This window comes from Ruditapes philippinarum, unplaced genomic scaffold (assembly GCF_026571515.1).
Source record: "Ruditapes philippinarum isolate M1 unplaced genomic scaffold, ASM2657151v2 ctg2285_1_1_1_1, whole genome shotgun sequence".
In the NCBI taxonomy this organism is placed as follows: domain Eukaryota; kingdom Metazoa; phylum Mollusca; class Bivalvia; order Venerida; family Veneridae; genus Ruditapes; species Ruditapes philippinarum.
This window is the reverse complement of record NW_026865366.1, coordinates 148,028-169,952: the sequence shown is the minus strand read 5'-3', so window position 1 is coordinate 169,952 and position 21,925 is coordinate 148,028. Positions and strand designations below refer to the sequence as shown.

At 32.1% G+C, this 21,925-nt stretch overlaps 1 protein-coding gene across 1 annotated transcript; it reads right to left on the bottom strand.

Annotated features, from left to right (window-relative positions):
• Window positions 1–6,140: 6,140 nt before the first annotated feature.
• Window positions 6,141–21,188, bottom strand: LOC132728758 (homeobox protein ceh-31-like). Its single transcript, XM_060714428.1, has 3 exons — window positions 20,170–21,188; window positions 12,187–12,401; window positions 6,141–7,892 (listed from the first exon to the last, which is right to left on the bottom strand). Exons 1-3 carry the CDS (start codon window positions 20,570–20,572, stop codon window positions 7,299–7,301), a joined length of 1,212 nt encoding a protein of 403 aa, XP_060570411.1. The 5' UTR covers window positions 20,573–21,188; the 3' UTR covers window positions 6,141–7,298.
• Window positions 21,189–21,925: the final 737 nt, after the last annotated feature.

Genomic DNA, 21,925 nt, shown 5'->3' with positions numbered 1-21,925 from the left:
AATTTCTTTATATGCTGAACAAAATTAAGACGCCGATAGTCACCGAGTAGTTTTAAAACAAGTCATGTCACTAGAAAAAAAATCTTGGAAATAATAATAACAGAAATTGTGGATATTATTACATTGAAATAAGTCTTAGTCGTTTTGACAGGTACCTTAACGTTGTCATAGTTCTCTATAATAGCTATTGTGAAATCTAAATGCTTTAACCTGTCATGTTGGGAAACCACCATTTTATTCATTAGAAGGAGAAAAGTAGTTTTGTTCATGTGATTGCTTAGTGTATTCATTTCGAGGACATTTTATAGAATATTGAAAAAAAAATTCAATTCGAAAATATGAAAATTTTGCCTGTGTCTCCCCTGAACAAATTATTGCAACTTATATAAACAATTTTCGGGTCCTCTTACTGGAACTAACCAGTACTGGTGTCATATGAAGAATCATGGTGCGCGGACCGATATTACCTGTGTTGTATGGTGGATGGTTTGGTACGCTTTTGTGCGTCGCGTTGGCGCTAGCGACAGCACGACAAAGCGCCAAACGGCGCTTTGTCGCGCTGTCGTCTTGTCCTCATGTCTCTAGCGCGGCACGCTAAACGGCGCGTTGTCGTGCGGCGTGTTGTCGCGATGTCACATTGTCGCTCGGTTCAAATTGAAGGATTGGCTTATAAGCCAAGCGACAGGGCGACATCGCGACAACACGCTGCACGAAAACGCGCCGTTTGGCGTGCCGCGCTAGAGACAAGACGAGAGCGCGCCGTTTTACGCTTTGTCGTGTTGTCTTATGCGACAGGACTACAAGACGAATGTCCGACAACGCGCCATTGGGCACTAGCGCCAACTAGACGCACAAAAGCATACCAAATCAGCCACCATAGTGTTAAGAGGCAGGCACTTTAACCACTAGGCCACCGCTCCCCTCAAGTTTATAGCCAATGATGTATAATATTTTGTAGGATGTTCTGAAATGTATTTAAAACAATCCTTATTTATATTTCTTTTCATAAAAAGCTTCTAACATCTGAAACACGTTTCCTCTAAATAATCCCACGTGTATTTAGATTCAATTTGATTTATTTACAAAAAATACAGGTTTTTCTATCTTCTTTGTTTTTTAAGCACTTGTCCCGATATTTCAACGATGTGATAAAAAGATGGTAACACGAACAAGTACGCAGTTAAAGTAGTAATAATATAATTAAGTCAATAGAAGGCAATTCTAGCTAATTCTAAAAGCAAGACGGAGGAAGCTTCTCGCATTTACAGCATCTCTAACACGATAAATCACTCGGCTTTATTGCAGAGAAACTTGCATTTGTCGACGTTTAACAAGTCTTAATTATCCAGGAAAGATTCAATGTGCCGCGAAGAAAACGTTTAGCATCGATCTAAGGAATGATATGTCACGCAAAATGATAGTTACAATAATATGTCTCCTTTAATGGCTATTCTAATGAATTGATGAATTGCTAGGAATTATTGTGCCGTGTTGTTATCACAATCATCAGGAGAACATTGCCTGATAGAGGATATGAATTTGACAAAAAGACGTTGCTGAAGGTTTAATATTTTATCTTTGTAGTAAACAGTAATTAAAGAGCTTTAAGAATTTTCTCTCTCGGTATCTTATCAGGGACACAGCGGGTAAATTTAATTCAAGAAATAAGGAACAAATACTCGTAGACAATTAAATAAAGCGTGTTGTTACGGTATTTTCGGACACTCAGGAATTTATGAATGTTGAAAAGAGACACAATTTTTTGCAATTTGATTGATTTAATTTCGGAATAATTCATTAACTTTTAAACATTTTAACAAATTCTGCGCAATGGAAACAAAATTAGCACATAGAAATGCAATTTAACCGTTTTCTTTTCAAGAGACGATGAAAAGTGCACAGCAATTCTCATCTCAGAATATGCACATTTATTTTGATATTATTTTCAATTGCTTCAGGACATTTAAAATCTTTATCATGGGAATTATCTAAACGACATCACAAGGTGGCTTAATCTTATAAAAATTGGGAAGAGCCATTTGTTGTCAGACGTGTGCCTAAACTATATTTGCACAACCGGTACCGTTACTCACTACGCGGGGCATGAAATCCCATGACTTATTCATGTATAAGAATGGTCATAGTTGTTATGAAAATATGATAAATGTCGCGTCGCTTTATATTTAACACTTTTACTGAGAACCACACATAATTGTAACGTTCTAGGTTACATCATTTTAATCACTTACCTTGGCGATAAATAGATATATCTGTCTTCTAAGTATTATTGAATCTGTATTGTAAAAATTCATAATTTAATCCTCGATTAGATTTTATTGATTGGTTGACATAATTTATTGATGCATCGATCAATCGGTTGGTTAGTTAGTTGAGTGGCTGGATGGTTTGCTTCCTGGCTGGCTGACAGACTGGCTGGTTGGTTGGTTGGTTTGTTTTGCCCGGTTGTTACATGTATTAATAAAAGAAAAATTATACTGTCCGAACATTTATAATGTACGATTTGTAAAACAAATGCATTTGTTCTGATGCACGCATGCGCAGTGACTTTCCTTGAAGCTGTTTTACGGCTTTACAATTTTTATATTAAAGAAATAAAAAGATGATTTGTATCAATATACCAATAAGTGGCTAAAATTATTTATGATATAATGTGCAACAAAGATTATGGAATTCATGCAGTTTTTATCAAATAAAGTACAACATGAGCATCCTCCTTTTAGAAACAATTATTTTGGTCGTTGTTGAGAGGTGTTGCTCTACAGAGGTTTGAATTATTATGAAGTCATACTTTTGAAAGAATTGATACTTGTTTTGTAAAGAGTCAACTGTCCTATATATAGAGGTCCGCTCTACAGTGGTTATATACTCAACATCACTAATTCCGCGTCATCACTTATTTCACGGTAATGGCATATTTTCACGTGACCAGCGTTAAAATTGGTCAGAATTGACATATTTTATTCAAACACCTAAACAACAAAGTTTTTGTGCAACATATTTTTAATCTATAGATTTTTACGTAAAACAGAACAACATTATACAAACTTCTGCAAAAAGCAACAATAGTCCGTTAAATTTGTGCATACGTCTGAAACAATCATCATTTTCCAAATGTTCTTGTTTGTTGAAAAAATATATTGTGTAAAGATACTTTTAATATATAAAATTATGCAAAATAACGTGTAGAAATTTTAACTGAAACATGAAAAAGCTGAAATAAAACACAATTACCGCGATTAAATTATGACATAGTGTTTTCAAAATGGCCGTCATATGGTCTACGTCTGGCTCATTTAAACTGATTTTGACTAAATATATTGTTGTTTCCTTGTGTCATACATCAGAAAATACCTATATGTTACAGCTTATGACAATTTTTGTACCATAAGTTTTATGTGTTATTTTCTTTCTTGCTTCAAAGCGTTAAGTACCGTGAACTAAGAGGAGCACAGTATACGTGGATGATATCCGTGATTTTCATCACTTTACCTCACAAACATTTGTGTTGTGTCGAACCTACAGCGGTAAGGGACACGTGATCCGGAGTCAGTGACTTTAACCAGTTTACACTGCAATTATTTATATTCCACTATAGCAAACATACTGATAATAAGAGATGCATGCCCAAATTCCAGATCCATAATGTGTAAACGAACGGATTTGAACAATTTTATTCACGAGCCGTTCTGCATAATGAACTACTAGTATATGGAAAGCAACGTAAAATAAATCGCCGATTTTATTACCAATCGTGTCAACGCTCTTTACGAGAGCTTTTATAATAAATAAAGTTAGGTCATAAAACCGCTACAGTGCTATCAACTTTGTATTATCAAGTGTTTTTAAGATAATTTAGCAAAAGTGTTTTTTTAACCCTTTGTCATATATATATGCCAACAAAAACATCGCCTACATATTAAGTGCGCATAGTCATATAAATTGGATCAGATAAAAAATAACAATAAATTTTATGTGTTCTAGTGAATAGCAATAGTCAAAAGATAGCATGATATTTTCGTGTGGAATAAAATGGCGTGCGTCGATCGTGCATATTTAGTTTTTATGGAGTTATGAATCGTCAAAAACCATTACCGAAATGATATAGTTTTTCATGAGATGGAATCAAAAGACCATTATCTGTTGCGTTTTCTGCTAGTTTCTATTCAAAATAGCAATTAAGACATGAAAGGGGAAATTTACACGACTCGTCAATCGTGTTTGGCACTAAAGATAGTTATCAGATCTGTAAATGAGCCTTTAAATGAGCAGTTTATGACCGCATTATGCGACTATGATATGACTCGGTTAAAACAGTCTTCTTGTTTTGTAAAAGAATAATTTCGGTATGAATCAAGTTGAACGGACGTCGAGAACAGAATTTCAATATGCATGTACACAATGTGGCTTGCGGTTGCCTGTTCATTTAAAAAGTTGACAATTATTGGAATAAAGATTACATAATTGGTTTGATATTGATTTATGATTGAAACAAAGTCGTTTAAAGACATGTTGAAACGTGGGTCACGCCAGGAGCATCCGGAAAAAAAGAGAAACATGTTTGTGAAGCATGCGCGCAAAAGAAATGTGTTAAATAATCATTAATAAATTCTACTAAAAATTAATTGGCATTTGTAATACCGGTTTGAAATATATTCAGTAAATTCATTCATGTATACATTTTCAAACGAACTGTACTTTTCGTGTGTATTTGATTGAAATAGATGAGTGTTCAAGAACGCATTCTTATTATTTCAAAACAGGTCATATATCCTAACAAAACATGTGATTTGCTTATCTATTTCAAAGTGGTGCGTTAATAAAACTTAATAGCAGACAATTATCGCACAATTAGCTCTTTCCCGCCAGTCATTAGTAACATATCTTGTATACTTGCCCAGAAGTTGCGTTTTTTATTTTTGCCAACTTTCATAATTGGCTGTGTTGGAGGAATTGGTCAAATAATGTAATACAAATTTTAAATCAGCAAAGCTCGGCATTTTATCGACAAGTATCTTGAGTTTTATATGGTTTTGATTTTCTTTTGTTATTTGTACTAATTAATGCTGATAAATTCAGCAAAACTTCGAGAGATATCGCAATATTAAGGAGGTGTTTGTGTTTCTAAGCTTGGTTTGAAGAAAGTTGCAGACTTGTTGAAACCACTCTGTAAGCCTGGAATCTTTTGTTTATAAAGACGATCGAACTCACGAGTTTGAAATGCTGAAAGGGTGACCGTTAAGCCATCTCTACTCGGCTATTAAAAGGACTACCATTTGTCTTTAAATCCATGCCTGTTTAGTTACGAACGGTCCTGATATAAAAAGAAATAGCGATCTTGAGTAATAAACTTAGACTGGTATTAATAAGGTAAGGCGCTCATATGTATCTGTCAAGCACGGTATCACCAGAAAACTTGTTTTGTGTGTCGCAATGACCTGCAGCAGCCATCGCCCGATCAAAAACAAATATGTTATATTAGTAGTACAAGTTGCTGGCGAGATATACGGGAGAATATAGGCTGAAAAAGATGAATATGACTCAAGGCGTTAGCCGAGGCTTTTGTTGTGTCAGCAAGGTTGTATTCTCACGTATATCCAGTCTGCAACATATATAACGAATTTAAAATATCCAGTCTGCAACTTGTATAACGAATTTATAATACGCAAAGTGTTACTGACGACAAGTTCATATAAAAAGGCATTTGCAAATAAAATAACGTCAGCCGTTCGACGGCTACATGACCGCTGGGCAATAAAAAGTAATTCAAAAAGTAAAGTAAATTTTACTTATTTTATTTTGTTAAAGAATATTATTTTTAGAATGACATTTTAAAATAAACCATAAAGATAAATTTAATGCACACATGTAGGTAACACATGTAGTTAACACATGTAGGTAATCGTCTACGATATAGAAATTGTGATTAATTTATGGACGTTTCCGTTCCTAGCCCTAACCCTAACCCTAACGTCATCGTATACAAAGTATTTTAGCCAATCAAAATTCGAGAAATTCAATTGCGTTATTATAATACGAGAATACTGAGTACCGAAGCTCCAGGGTTTAAGGAACATTTATATGGGAGGTAACTACACCATAAAAATTACTTTTCATATATTTATATCAAGTTTTACTATAATAAATTAATTTATCAACAGAGTACAGAAACAAATAGTCAAAAACAAATATTAAGATCAGCTATACACACTGTAATATTAATAATACATTATACTACCTCAAAGTAATCATGTTGTAACCACACATATTAAACAACATGCCCTATATGCTCACAGGGCCAGCAACACGACCAGGATCAAAATCTAGATTTCAAAACATTTCCGTATTTGATAGATATGCTCGGATTTTTCGGATTAAAAAAACTATCAATAAAATTGACAAAAAAAAACAACAAAAAAACACAACGATAAAATATTATTTCTTTTTAAGATATTGCTTTAAAGAGGAATTTAAAATCACGATTTTTATTTACAAAAGAAACCCCAAAATAACAATATTTAATAATTATTGTTTTGTTTAATTATTGTCGTTAGTTAAGCTGTTAATATAGATTTATTTTTGTTCATATGCAAACTATCATTTTTGATGATTACCAATTTTGTGTAATATAATATAATAAAATGTAAACATAAAGCAAAATAAAATCAAGATCGCCTAATCATATTTCCTGATTGTTTCAGTAAAAACATAAGCTATAAACAACAAGAACATTACTGTAAACAACGTCATAAATAGCCCTGCATTAAGATATTCACACTTATGCGAGTTGAGAAACACATATTAAACCACACAACACAATTATTTCCTTTATTTTTTCAAAATAGTGCCGCATTGTTATACGAGTCCATGCACTTTTGAATAAAATATGACTTGCATCCTAAAAATTGTTGGTACAACATATAAATAAAATAAATCATTTTGACTAAATGCATCATCTTGATGAGATTTATGCCTTCATTTAATGCATTGGCCTCGTTTAATGCTGCTGCACATGCGCAAAATGATAGTACCTCCGGGTCTGTACAGTTTGATAAATCATTAAAACAATTATTCCAGTTTTATTCCTTACAAACTGTCATTTTTGTTTGTTTGTACGATTGTGCTACTCATTTTTAAATCGTGTATAATATGAGAACTAGCTCTATTTACGAATGTCACGTTTCGTTTCCGATTAATTCAAACTTACTTACTTGGTACGGAGTCTATAGAATAAATTAACATCTCAAAAGGACAACAGATAATAAGTTAACAACTAAATGTCACGAGATGACCGTAGAGTCTGGGTATTGTTCTTTATAATCAGTCAGTTTTACGGAGTCATTGTTTGTTTCACTAATATCGTCATCATTTTTATCATTGTTAATGTCTTCGATATTTTCATAAGATTGTGAAGTTGGTCTTCCTGTGTCCTCTATTTGAATATCTGAAATTCTGTCACTGGCACCAGTCACGTGATTGCTTTCGTCATTAACAATATCATTTTCAATACATTCGTCTTCCGCTCCGTCGTCTTTTTCTGCCTCTTCATTTTCTTCAGATTTTATGCTCCCGTCTTCTCGTTCATAATTTTCTTGCTCACGAATACGTTCCGTAAAATCGTCATGTGTATTCTTTGTTTTGCCTAGGCTTTCCATTGAAAAATCTAAAGGCTGATTTAAGGAGTCTTTCTTGTTTGTATTTGAATTGGAAAGTTCTAGTCTTTCTTTGGCTTTCCTTAGTTTAGCGGCATTCTGTATTGCCTTCGCAACATCAGGATTTTTAGCAGCCTGAAGTTTATGCTCAGGGATTTCTGTTGCTGTTATGTTTTCATGTTTCTTCCATTTTGTGCGTCTATTTTGAAACCAAATCTTTACCTGAAATGTACAAAGTGGGGAAAATTTTATTACTCCTAAGGTACAAATAACAAATTGTGGATAAATATCTGGAAAAAGTGATCCATCGGAAGCATTAAAAACAATAAAATTACATGAAAATTGCAGACTCTGTTTCACTGAGTCTGTACATGAGGGAAAAAGAAAAAGTGCAACATCTCTCACGCCCCTAGCACCGGTTTGAGCGATGACAATTTGAAATGATATATTATTAAAGAGAGAAATCATATACACTGTATAGTTTTTTTTTATAAAAAAGACCTAAAATGGCATACACAAAACGGCAAAAGGAATTACATTCGCGTACATTTGAGTATCTATTGTGCACGAGTTTATGCGGGGTTATTTTTGTTTAACTCTATTCTTTTACACATGTTCTATTTTCCTCCGATTCTTGAAAACTACTTCTGCCTTCGTATTATTTACTCCCTCGCCTTTTTACATTATGCACCTTTATAAAATACATCAATGCAACACAACTGTATTGCACTCGTATAATGTGAGTACTGTCTTAAGAAACGCGGAAACATCGCGGTATCATAATATAACAGTAAAGCTCTCACGGGAATAATTATGAACTTATATACAATTAAAGCAAGACTATTCCCTTTAAAATCTCATGATACTTCGCCATTTGAATCAGCGACTCGTATTGAATGGTACCCAGTCCACTAATCGCTTCATAAAGTAAACAAAATCTTCGCTGTAACTGTTAAGTGAGCCCTTGGGAACACTTAGATCTATTTAATTGGATAAAATATCCGTTCAAAGACTATTATGATAGAATATTAGGCAGTTTTCCCCGTTATCTACTATAATTTGATACGAAATAATTACCCCACGGGACGTGTAATAGCTTCTTTAAAGTAAAGAAGAACTCTACGAGGAATCTAAGAGATGATAAGTTGGAAATTTACAGCAAATTATTTATTGTCGGTATTCAATTTTTAATATAGGTACGTTTTATTTCCTTTTTCTGAAGTTTAACAAATGAAAAAAAAATGACTTTTATCTATGAACTACATGTTCACGCACTATTTAAACAAACAAATGATAACTGATGCTTTCTTTTAACCAACACAATATGATATCCCTGATAATAATCAAACTTATTTATTGATGTATTTTGAGTATGAAGCGTTAATATATCTATATATGTTGCAAGAAATTTAGACGCTGGCAGAATCATCGAGTAGTTTTAAAACAAATTATGTGGCTTGAAGTTACAATAACAGATATTGTGGATATCATATGATTAAAACAAGTCAAAGCCAATTATTTGACATGTTCTTTAACATTTCCAGAGTTCACTGTGACAACTATTGTGAAATCTTAACGCTCTAACATGACCCGCGTGGGTCAAGCTAGGAAACCGCCATTTTATTCTTAATAAGGAGAAAAGTTTTGTTCCTGTGCCTGCCATGTGTACTCATTTTATGGACATATACAGAATAATGAATGAAAAATTCAAAACGAAGAAATAAAAAAATGTGCATGTGTCTCCCTTTAAAAAGCATGTTACTGTTTATTCGAACTTTTTCAAAGTTTTCAAATGACTGTGAACATTTACATACATGTATCTTATTACTGTTGTACCATGCTCTGATGCTATTAGCCTAATTGAATAAACAAATACCTTCCTATATGATAGGCATGTTTTCAGTACATGCGTGTGCTAAATGCAAACACTTTACCCACAGCATAGAACGTATATTGTTCCTATTCTTGGTTGTTTCTTATTATATCATCATATAAATAATAATACAATTATATTTATTGTGGTATCTTAACTAATTACGGAGAGTAAAACATTTGCATCCGAAGTAAAATAGAAACAAGTCTTTAAAGAATCATTATGTCGAACAAAACAACACAGTTGTTTCAGGCTTGGTTCGATTTAGCTGTTTACGAACGGTTTATATTTATACTATTAACGTAAAGTCATTATGACCAATACATTACATGTTACCAGCTTAATGATAAAAGTCGGAGAAACTACAATACATACTATAAATAGATTGCTTTATAATCATTGGGAATATTCATATTTAGTTTAAAGCATATTTTGTAAAAAAAAAAATGTTTATGTAAGAAGTACCTCCCCAGCTTTTGAAATACTTTATACTTCCACGATATCAAATCTTTATAATTAATAATTGAGACATTAACAGTTCCCGCCATGAAGTGAGAACACTTTTGCTATGAGAACAATTCTAAAGTTAGCCGAACTTGAGAAGAGTATGTCCTTATGTCCATTTCCACTCTAATATATGTTTATATAAAAGTTAACTAAAATGATAAAAGCATGCACAATTCAGGATGATATTCTACAATATAATATATGGCAAGCAATGTATAACAAGGGGAAAAATAGTAATAATAGTATATACAAGCCAGGATGGTATACGATCTTAAAAAGTAAGTATTAAATTCTAAAAAGAAAAAAAAACAGGTTTAAATAGTGTGTCTAATAATGTAATGTGTGGGAATTATGTTTTGTTTATTCTAATGCACATAAAATATAAGCCACGTTGTCCTCTTATATTGTCGTAGGTATATCCCAGTTTAAATGGCTCTGCCATTCTGTTAAAAATAATAAATGCGCATAGTGCTAGCCCGATGTAGGTGATGAATACCAATAATCAAACTTTGATTGGTTCAGTCAGCACAGGGCGGTTCATGTTTGTATTAACACGAAGTCATTAGTTCTGAATATATTGTGCAAAAGTAATTACACGTTTATTGCCTGTCAATGTAGGGAAACAAGAGAATGTGTTAATTAATACAACAATTACCAATCTATTGTCTAGACATATTGGTAAATCACTTATTTTATGGCGCAAGGTGTTTACTATTAGAATAGACCATTGTAGAAAATAGTCGCTACCGGATACTGCCCTTTAATATTTTGCAATACTTTATTGTATGAACTAATTTTAGAAGAAAGTCTTTAAATGTATGAGTCGTTGTAAAACAACAACAACAACAACAAAAATAACAAACAAACAACTGTGCAGCATTTAGAAAAAATCATATCAGTAATAAAATGTACAAACAAAGTTGTAATTGTTAACTTAGTAAAATTTGTATAATCAGCGATACAACTAAGAATCCTATGCACATGTACTTAAACATTTGTTTGGAGTATCGTACACTGGGATATATGTACAATTTATAATGTATTATATTCTGACATATGTTTGGTAATTTTCGTAGATTTTAAAGTGTTTTTGCAATGTGTAAATTTCTTTCTTAGTTAACTTGACGATATGAATTGAAGGTTTTAACAACATGCACAAATATATTATGCTGAATGTAAGCAAAGTTCCCTCATATACCACCAACTAACAGTCAAAGATGTAAAAAAGTAAACCGTCATATTTTTCGTAGATAAAAATCATTGCTATTTTCAAGAAAGGGACAATGCGAAATAGAGCAATAACGTCATATTGGACTGTTTAATTGGAACTCTTCTCGTATATGTTGGTTTCTTTCTTTGTCCATCTAGACAAAGAATTCTTTCTTTGTCCATCTAAGCATAAAGTCTTTAACTGACAGCCTTATTCAAAACAACCAAAAACCGACAATATTATTTGCACCTTATATAAGCTATGTTTGTTTGTATATCGAATTAAACCCTATCCACATATATAAATAATACATTACCGATTTTGATTACTTCTTGAAAGTTTTTGACTTAACGTTAGACTACATCTTAATTTTATATTATGTACTTTTTTAATACAATTCAGTAAATAAATGACTGCTGCAAAGCATTGGTAATAATTGTATTCAAGTATAAATTTGAAAGCAGTGCAAATGTTTTTTAAATACGGTTATGTCTTTCGTAAGATGACATTTTTATTCAATTTTATAAATAAGAATTGCAGATATTTATTCTTTAGGGATATATATGTTTGTGATTTAGAAAATCGCTTTTGTATGCTTTCACTTGAATTTTGAATTGAGTCGTCTTAAGTATTAAAACGGGAATAAAATGCATGTAGAAATGTATCTACCTTTACAGCAGTTGTACTATACGCATTTGTTAACACAGGATTCTTCTTTAAAGATTATTTCAGAAATTGTTTTAATTTGCCTAAATTGTTTACAGTTAAATACATTACTGTGAATGCAATTGGTTTTCAATAATAGAAATGTTCAAACAGACAGATGCATTGTATATAATAAAGCTCGCAAATGTTTAGAGCTACATTTGTATACTGAAAATTTTTAAAAGAACAAAGATAGAATTTGAACCAAAACAAACGTTTACCTGTGTTTCAGTGACGTTTAACAGTGACGCCATTTCCGCTCTCTCCGCAGACGACAAATATTTCTTTTGCTCAAACTGTTTCTCGAGCTCAAAGATTTGTCTTCCGGTAAAAGTCGTTCGCGCTTTTTTCTTCTTTTGAGATGAATTGACGTCACTAGTGTCGTCATCAGATGATATTTGTCTTTTTTCTGCTGATCTGATACCCCTGTCTGGCTCTGAAATAAAAGCCGAAAATTTGAATTTGAAATTTTTAAACAAATTATCACTGGAAGATGTGTTTGAAATACTGCAATAATAATGGAAGAAACATAATTACAAAAAAATAAAAAACAGAATCCCTACAGAACGCACAAAACGACAAAACTGAAAATGTTGAAATTTTGAAAGGGGATCTGAGGTTATGAAGCCTGCATATCACAGATAAGACGTCAAAAGACCAGTTTAAACAGCAGGCTCCATTTCCTGAGGGTGATTATACATTATTCAAGTAGGAATACTGGAACCACCCAAGTTGACAAAGGTCAAATAGTTAAACACATTCAAGAAATAGGTGGATAGAAATCCGCTCAAACCAATGTCAATTAAAAAAAATGATCACGTATGAGTTAAGATCTAAGCTCTGCATGTAAATATTAGTCTTTACGCTGATAAGCCTTTGCTATAACTTCAGTGCCAATCCAGCAAGCACAACTATGACTTAAGATTGGATATGAATATATATATATTTATTTAATTTTACCCATGAAATATGGTGTTATATCAGTCAAATATATTTCATATTTTTTAGAAATAAATATGAAAAATAAATATGAAAGTGGGCGGAGTCAAAACTCATATTTATTTCAAGGGACTTCTTTCGGCAATTTGTTTGAAAAATCTGATAAATGCAAAACAACTTTTGTTGAATTTTGCTTTGAAAACTATCTAGAATGATAGAAAATTGTCTAACTAAGAAAATTAATCCGAACACCAATATCTTTAATTCAGTTATTAACGCTGTACAGACGTTTAAACAGTTGTTTACGTGACGTCACAATGTAGCGCCAAATATCGCGTGCAAAACAAGACGCGTTAATATGTTACTGCGCGCTGTACAATTGCAGTTGCGTAGCAAGCAATAGGGTTCGTAACCATTTTTTCTTTGATAATGAAATTAAATAAAAAGGTTATTTTTTCGTTTTCGTGAAATATGGTATATATTTTCACTCAACATGATAAAATGCCACATATTTTCACTCGCCGTCCCGGCTCGTGAAAATATGTGGCATTTTATCATGTTTCGTGAAAATATATTCCATATTTCACTCAAACGAAAAAATATCCTCTTAATATATATATATAATTGAGATAGAATATATATAATTGAGATATAAAAAGTATAGTATTTTTGCATACTGCAAAAAAATGTGTCATATTTCCTGTTAATTGGGTTGGCATTTGTTAAATTGTTACCATGTCAACAGTCATATATATCTCATTTGATTGCCGTTTCAAACATTTTGCATAAATGTATGCCGTACAATGACACAGTAACATAATAATACAACGTATAATAATACAAAAATTATGTAACAATTTTTGATATGAACTCGTTATTAATTCAATTTGTTACCAATTATTACGAAAAACACACAAAACCAAGAAAAAAGCAAAAACGCAACAAAAGTATTTTCCTCAGCACGTGTGGCCATTTAACATTATTTTCTATATGACCCAAATATGTCGATGGCTAAAACATAGGACTATCATTTACTCATTTATTACATTGGGATTTAGAAACTCTGATTTTTAATGCGAAATCACGTGACAAATATGGCGTTGGATCATACTGCGTTGGCAACTTCGGAATTTAGTCATTCAAAAGGAAACAAAAGAAAATTAATGTATTGGTCGTGCCAATAGTAATATTTCCGGATCGAGACAGACATCCTGTTTATAATATATGAGCCGCGTCATGACAAAACCAACATAGCAAGTTTTCCAGACCAGGGGATAAAGGGATAAAGGGGCGTGTATGATCTACCATGCCCCCTATCACCGGCCGTTTGCAATACTCAAAACTTAAAGCATTGTTTAAATGTATCAGTTTACGAACATAGATTTAGACAAGCGTTATATACCTGACATCCACGAACACCACCTTTGTTTATACCTCGTTAGTAATGTGGTAGTTAAAAGTATAATCAACCACATTTTGCAAGAAAAATGCAAAGTATCACTATATGTCGTTTATCATGAATACATTTTTTCTTAACGTTGATTTCTTATAAAAATATGTTTACATGTCTGATTGCATGCGTCTTTTACTGTTAATGTTCGGATGTTTGCATGACAACTGTTAGTAGTTAGTAGTGTTAAACCTATAACATGAACCAAGCATTAAATTCAGAATATTAAGCAAAGATGGTTGCGACATGGCCGAATGGTTAACACGTTAGACAAGTAATCCAAGGATAGCTAGCTAGGTGGGTCCAACCTTCTAAGGGGCAAGAAATTGTTTCCTTTAGCAAGAAACTTTAGACTCGTTGCTCAGTACTAGTTGGTTCCAGGAACAGATTGGAGAGTGTCTATAAGCTTACAGATTTCTACATAACCATACTGAATAAATTCTGTACATCAAACTTAATTTAACAAAAGGGCATTGATTCAAACCACAATCGTCAATGCATAAAACAATTTTAAGCTCTATAGCATAGACAAAACTAAAAAACGCAAAGACAAAATTCTGCAGACTGTGTAACCACGTATTAGTCATTTTGAAATGAATTGCATGTTTAGACCTTTGAAAAATTTACAGAAATATGTAATCAAATATGTAATCACATGTGTAATTAAATATGTTATCAAATATGTAACTAAAATTTGTAATTATCAAATATGTAATCAAATATGTAATAAAACTTTGTACATCCGAACATGATTGTCAAGCAGAAGAAAGCAATTTTTTTTATATTTTTAACACATGATATTATTGAGTCATGTTTGGTTGGTTGAGAGTATTTAATCAATGAGTACACTGAGTTTACTATTAAAACAACACAGTTAATGTGGTTCTATGTCAGAGTTGCAGGCTTACAATCCATGTATTTGATGCGAGTATTGCCGATAACTGGAGCTGTTTACTGATGGCAGGCCTAGGCTAATTAATCACTTCCGGTTCCAGTAAGGTGAAGGTTCTTTCTGGAAATTATTTATTTCATTTATGATATATTTATTGAGTTATTTATTTCCTAGATTCCATGTAGCGTCGGCTAAGAATATCATGTTCTTATGTCAGTCATATTCTGGTGTAAATAACAAAACAAGTTTCTGGATGTTAAGCCAGTACTAACTATATTTGCAAGAACTTATTCTCGTGTAAAGTCAAACACCGGATATCGTCGCTGGTTGGTGCAGTTTTACAGATATACTTGGCTCATCTTTTAGTAAAATATTTAATTGCAGAAATTTATATAAGTACATGAAATTCTTACTAATTTTGTCTAATTTGAATAATAGAATGCACAAACTGTGTATTGGAAACTGCATTCCCAATAACTAGTCGAGCAAAGTTGGCCATTTCTTTAAAAAAAAATGCCAGTTTTTTGTAATTGCACTATGTATTCATACTGTGTCTACCTGTAATGTGTAGAGTTCAAAACATTATAAATATACTCCAAACATGTTAATTTGACCTTTACAAAGGAATTGTGTAGCAATTTCCAATATTTTTTTTTAATATCAAATTTGAGCCTAATACATCTTTAAATCAGATAGACATTGTTAGAGACATATTGAGTCTTCCGGTTTTACAGTTGTAAGAAGACATTGTTACAGAAAACATGTGTTTCGTTATCAAGCTGCTGGTAAGTGTTCTGTGTACAAAGTTGATCACTTAATTTTAATTTCAGTTTATTAAACATAATCGAACATATAACATCAATGTTGATTAGAAGAATATTTTCAAATGCGTTGCATAATAATCTTAATGATATTAAATAATTCTAGTTTGAGATGTCTAAAATATAATATGTTAACCGGTTTATTTCTCATCTTGAAAGAATTTTTGAGGAAGTAGGTTTTTTTGTAAATCATTTGCACCAACAGCTTATTTTTGGAGTCGACATGCGGAGAAGTTGCTTGTCATGTGCAAATGGCAAGTTTTATTGAAGTAAATTTATGCATTCCGCCATAAAAATATATATGCATTCCGAAATTAAACGCACTATATTAATTTCAACAAGATAAATAGAACTTATTGGTAGTCGGCTAAGTTCTCTTGACATTTACAGATCTGTAAAATTAACAAAAATACCAGTACTCTTTGCCCATCAAAATTATTTTCGTAAATAGCTCATTAAAGTCCTGCCGCGTGATTTTAACTAGCAGTTAATGCCTACCACCATATCACAATCACGTCCCCGGGGACTTAAATTCTCAGAATTATAGAGATATCATTTTCATTACGGCATTATAACTCAAAATATAAAATTAGAGAGGTCAATTAAGCAGAGCTTTACAAGCATAAGTCGGAATCAATTGGCGATTTAAAATATATAGAACCGGAGACAAATAAGATAATTCCAGATAAGAAACTATTGACTTGGTTTTTGTATTTTGTGAAAAGTTCTTAAAGCTGCACGTCCACTGAGGGAGGAACGATCTAAAAAAGTCCAAATTTTAGAAAAGAATCACATCAAGAGCTTGAGTGTTAACAATCCATGCAGCATTTCTCAAACTATATGCATAATATGCGTAAACTTATTACTATCTTGTTTCGCCATTTCTATATCATATTAAAAGTATGATAGCAGTTTGTGTTTATTTGGTACATTTTAGGTAACTTACATGGACTTTTTTGTGGACTATTAGTGCTTAAATTTACTTTATTTGTTCACATGACAATATTTTCACTATTACAGTGCATGCTTTATTTCCATAAACCTAAGCATGTCGAATATGCCGGTATGGTAGTCTTTAAATGCTTAGTAATGTATGCGTTCGTATGATAATGAAAATTTAGGAACATGTCCAAAGCAGTAAACCTTTGTCAAGTAATATGATTTCAGCACGTCTAAAGCACTAGCGAATTACTATATGTATCATAGAAAATATTACGAATGGTCTGTAAAAAATATAAAAAAAAAAGTTTCCACCCTTAGTAACGTGGTAAAATATGATTATTAAATAAGGGATCTTACAAAGACCATATAAAACGTCACAAAGATAGTGAATATTTGATTTTTTTAAAAAAACTTTTTCTAATGTCCTTCTACAGTTCAATCTTTGAACAAAAAATGTTACTCATCTGGGGGGAGTGTAGCTTTAAATTAATACTAAAAAGTAACAAAAGGAATGGAGAAAAAGGTATTTCTACAAAATTGGCCAGCAAAAATAATGACCTGCGTAGTGTTACATAAAAAGTTATATAAAAAACAGTTAAAACACTCCTTATTTAACTGGGTTTTTTATGCCCTGATGTCCTTAGCAGCAGTTTATTTCATTTGTTTTTGTTGTTGTTTTCTTCAAATTTTGAAAATTGAGAAAATGAGGAAATATGATATATGTTGCCAAATGTACAAATAAAGGGTTTAAGATAACATTGGTTATTTGGAATGTCAAAATATGCAGACATTTCTCTTATTCCGTTAGTAATAGTCTTATATTGATAAATGTAGTAAATAGTGTTACTTTTTGCATTGTGTCATTAAAGTATCATCTGGGTATTGACCATTTATAAATTACTTCAAAAATAAGGAACGTGCGCACTTGGTTACAGGGAAACACGTTTAAGCAAAATATTTAGTATCAAAATTTGAAAAAATGTAGTGAATACAGGATGGTTTTTATTTGTTTAAAATTGAAATTTGATTATTATCAGAAATTTGTTTTACGTGTTCTTTTTGTAAATGCGTTTTTGCGATTTGTGAGTAGAATATCCTTCTAGCTGACTCAATATGGCGTTACACTGTTACGTGAGGTCCATGAAGTCACTTACGCTGATAAATTGTCACGTGACTAGAAAAAAACAGCGTTAAAATCCTTTTCTATTCATCCTTTTCATTAACACGTAACTAAAATTCGGATCATTATCAAAGATCAATAACAAGTAAAACACTGTGTAGTCAATATACCACTTGTAAATTTTGATACTAACTTTTACAACATCATCTATAGGCATGTTGCTTTAAGTTTATCAAATATGGTCACGTGGTTCAACGAATGGCGCACATTAAAAAAAATATGTACATTAGGTAATATTTGACCACACATGACATTTGGAAGTTACATTTGTATTTGCTATAGAATAACCTTTTTGAATATTGAAACTTATCTAAATCTCTGTAGCTGTAAAAGTGCCGATTACTTCTCACTAAATATTCTTAGATGGCACCAGACATGTTAATATTATATATTAGCACTAACTTCATATAAATGTAGTGCCTATAGTGTATAGTGTGACAACATAAACTGATACTTTCTTGTAAGTATTTATTTTTCCACATTTGAATTTCAGACATTTAGTGCGTTGATGTTAATTTATGCACAATGGTAAGTGCAGTTTGCAATTAGTAAACCACTTTCTTTATTCACTTCACAAGATTTTACTTTTAAATTCATTTCATTTTTAATGAAAATTAGCATATACCTAGAGGCATGCTGCTTTTAAATATTTCTATAATAACATAACGAATGCAAGACCATAATCTTGATCTCAGTATGCACTGGTCGCAGTACCGCCTGCAGGTGAAGAGTTAATACAAGAGTTAAAGGCCACAGGTGACAGTATCAGTGTTTGGACACCCCACCACACCCTGCCCCTGGACCCCTGCTACAACCCTGAAAAAAAATAATTCACTACTAAGGCTTACTATAAGATACTAAATACAAAACCACCAATATTTTTTTTTCACTATCAAAATTATTGCTATAGACTAATATAACTCTATAACTATAATTTTGATAGTGAAACATTTTGCAGGGGTCCAAGGGCAGGGTGTGATGGGGTGTCCACGCAATTTGCAGCACTATGCGTAAAATGTCCTGTTCTATTCTTTTAAAACTGTTTCATTTGTATATTTGCCAATATGTTTACTATGGAAAACACAATATTTTATTTTTAAAAAAGGTTAGCCTTAATCTAATGGTGTGTTAGTTTATAATATACCATACATTATAAAATAATGAAGAATTGATATTAGAACTGGCGTTACAACAGGGAAATATAAATGTATAACTGTACTTGATTAATTCCTCTTCTGGTATTGGCCTTAAAGGTAGAAATATATACTTGAATAGCACACAATTCAATAAGTGTTTGTCTTTAAGGCTTAGTCTTCAATGCATTTGTTTTAATTAAAAATCACCTAGACGCAATAATTTGCCAAGAACTACATGTATAAATGAATAGCATTTATAATAAAACACACACAAAAAAAAGAAAAGAAAGAAAAATAAGCACCCAAACAAATAGACAAACAAATAATCAACCAATCTGATAAATCAGTATTTAACACATCTAAATGAAACACCAAGAATGGAATCTAAAAATTTTAATATTGTATCTAATAAAAAAAACAACTAATACCCTAAATCCGTTAAATACAACTACAGAACCCTTATAGGTTCTATATAACTTATATATTAAAACAGATTTCAAGAATTTAAATGGTTTGTACATCAAGAGTAAACACTAATTCAACATAAAAAAATGTTTCGTATTTTGCTCTTAATAATTTATTCTGACATCTTTAAATGATAAATGCAATGAAGTAATTTTGTTAATTTTACAGATCTGTAAAACGCAATGATGACTATGTATAAGTGATTGTGCTTTCCATTTAGAATCTTATATTTTCACAATTTCGAATTTTAAACGGATTTTTTTTTAAGTTATCCATACATAATTTCGAATGAAGTCCCCTTTTTGACATCGTAAGCTATAGATACGCTGTTTTTTTTCAAGTAGGTGATACTATAAGAATAAAAAGAAAAAAAAGATACCTTCCTGAGGAGATTCTACGCCGTCCCTTGGAAAATTACACGGTGACTGAGTTCGAACCCTGGTTCCATCATGATCTTCACCGAGTCGCACCGGACTTCCGGCACGAACCACTACATTAGGGTAGCGAGTTTGAGCACTAAACATACGACCACTAAATCCAGAGTTGGCAAACATATAAGCTCTGTCCTGAACACTAGCAATGGATCTGTCACTTGAGTCCGAAGAGTCCGATTTCATTTTTCTCTCTGGATCAAGATTTAAAATGTTAGAGATGAAAAACGGTGTAGGGGTCTTCGCGGGTTTGTCGTACACGTGATGATGCCAGGTGTTAAGCTGAACACTGGTCAGTGACAATGGCAGGGGATAAAAGAATCCCCGGCTGTATGGGATAAGTCCTTCCATCGCTAGTATTAATAGAAATCACTTGAAATCACTCTTTTTATAACTGTTGTTTTCTTAAAGTTGAAAATAAGTACAAATGTAGTATTAATCCTTTATCTTCTTATAAATAAGTTAAATGCTGTTTTAAATAACGATGCCGAAAACTGTCTGTAACATTTCTATTTTAAAGCTTTTCCTGAAATAAAGTCCTCTTTAATTGTTCATCAGAGTTATTTAGACACCATTCAATCGTTTCTTAAGTCCTTTCCGATGTCCACGCGCCCTGAAAATCACCAATTAAGCACATCTGGTTTTTAGTCAAACAGCATTATCCATTTAGGAAAGGCAGTGTCCTTGCATGCAATTAAGAAGATTTCTCTCAGCAATCTAACATGAAAATAAATTGCTGGTAGCATTTTTCTCTCATTTCTTTTTCTATGAAAATACTGTAACACTTGTTTGCGACAATTCTATTGGTGTTAAACTGTTAAAGCCGGGGCAATTCCCACACCGCAATATCAACCCTGTATGAAGATCGATTAAATGATAGCCATGGCAATAAGTGAAATTAAGGAGCTCACAGGAATTTCTATAAATCAATTAGTTTGCAAATGAGCTGGAGTTGCCAGAAGTGTATTGATAGCTCTAAAATGTTCTCTAGCGCCGATTTCTGGCAATCAAGAAAACTAAGCTCCGCCTACTTTTGTTTCTGATAGGTGTGAGTGGCGCTCCAGACGTGAAGGTATGTTTATCGCCGCTCATAACGGAATATTATTTGCTCTTTGATTTATCTATCTATTAATATGATTAAGCAGAAGTACGTCCACATATAGAAGTTATATCTCAGATATATTATTCTTAATCATAAATAAATCACATATAAAATATCATTTATTTTAACAACCTATTGATGCAATATAAACACGTAATTGTTTTATTTCCCGAAGCAATTAAAACTATTCCATAATTGTCTACAACATTGTTGTTTAAAAAATGGCCGTGTTTTTATTATTTTATTTTTTTTTTCATTATTTTTTTCTTGATTGTTTTTGGATTTTGTTCTGTTTTTCTTTGTTCTTTGTTTGTTTGTAAATTGTTAAAGCGATCCCGACCCTGCAAGTATTTGGAATTATAAAAAACGCTTATACTTTCAAAAAAAAAAAAAAAATTGTAGCAACTATCTAGACATTTCCGATGAATGATGTTTACTGCTCATCTTTAACACAATTCAATACATGCCTAGGACAACTTTACAGACATATGTGAATCGTCATACTTTTTGAACTTATATTTCTACGGAAAAAACAACAACATAATTTTAAACTAAAATGTCGTACGATATTATGCACGTGGAATATCCGGTATAAAGACGGC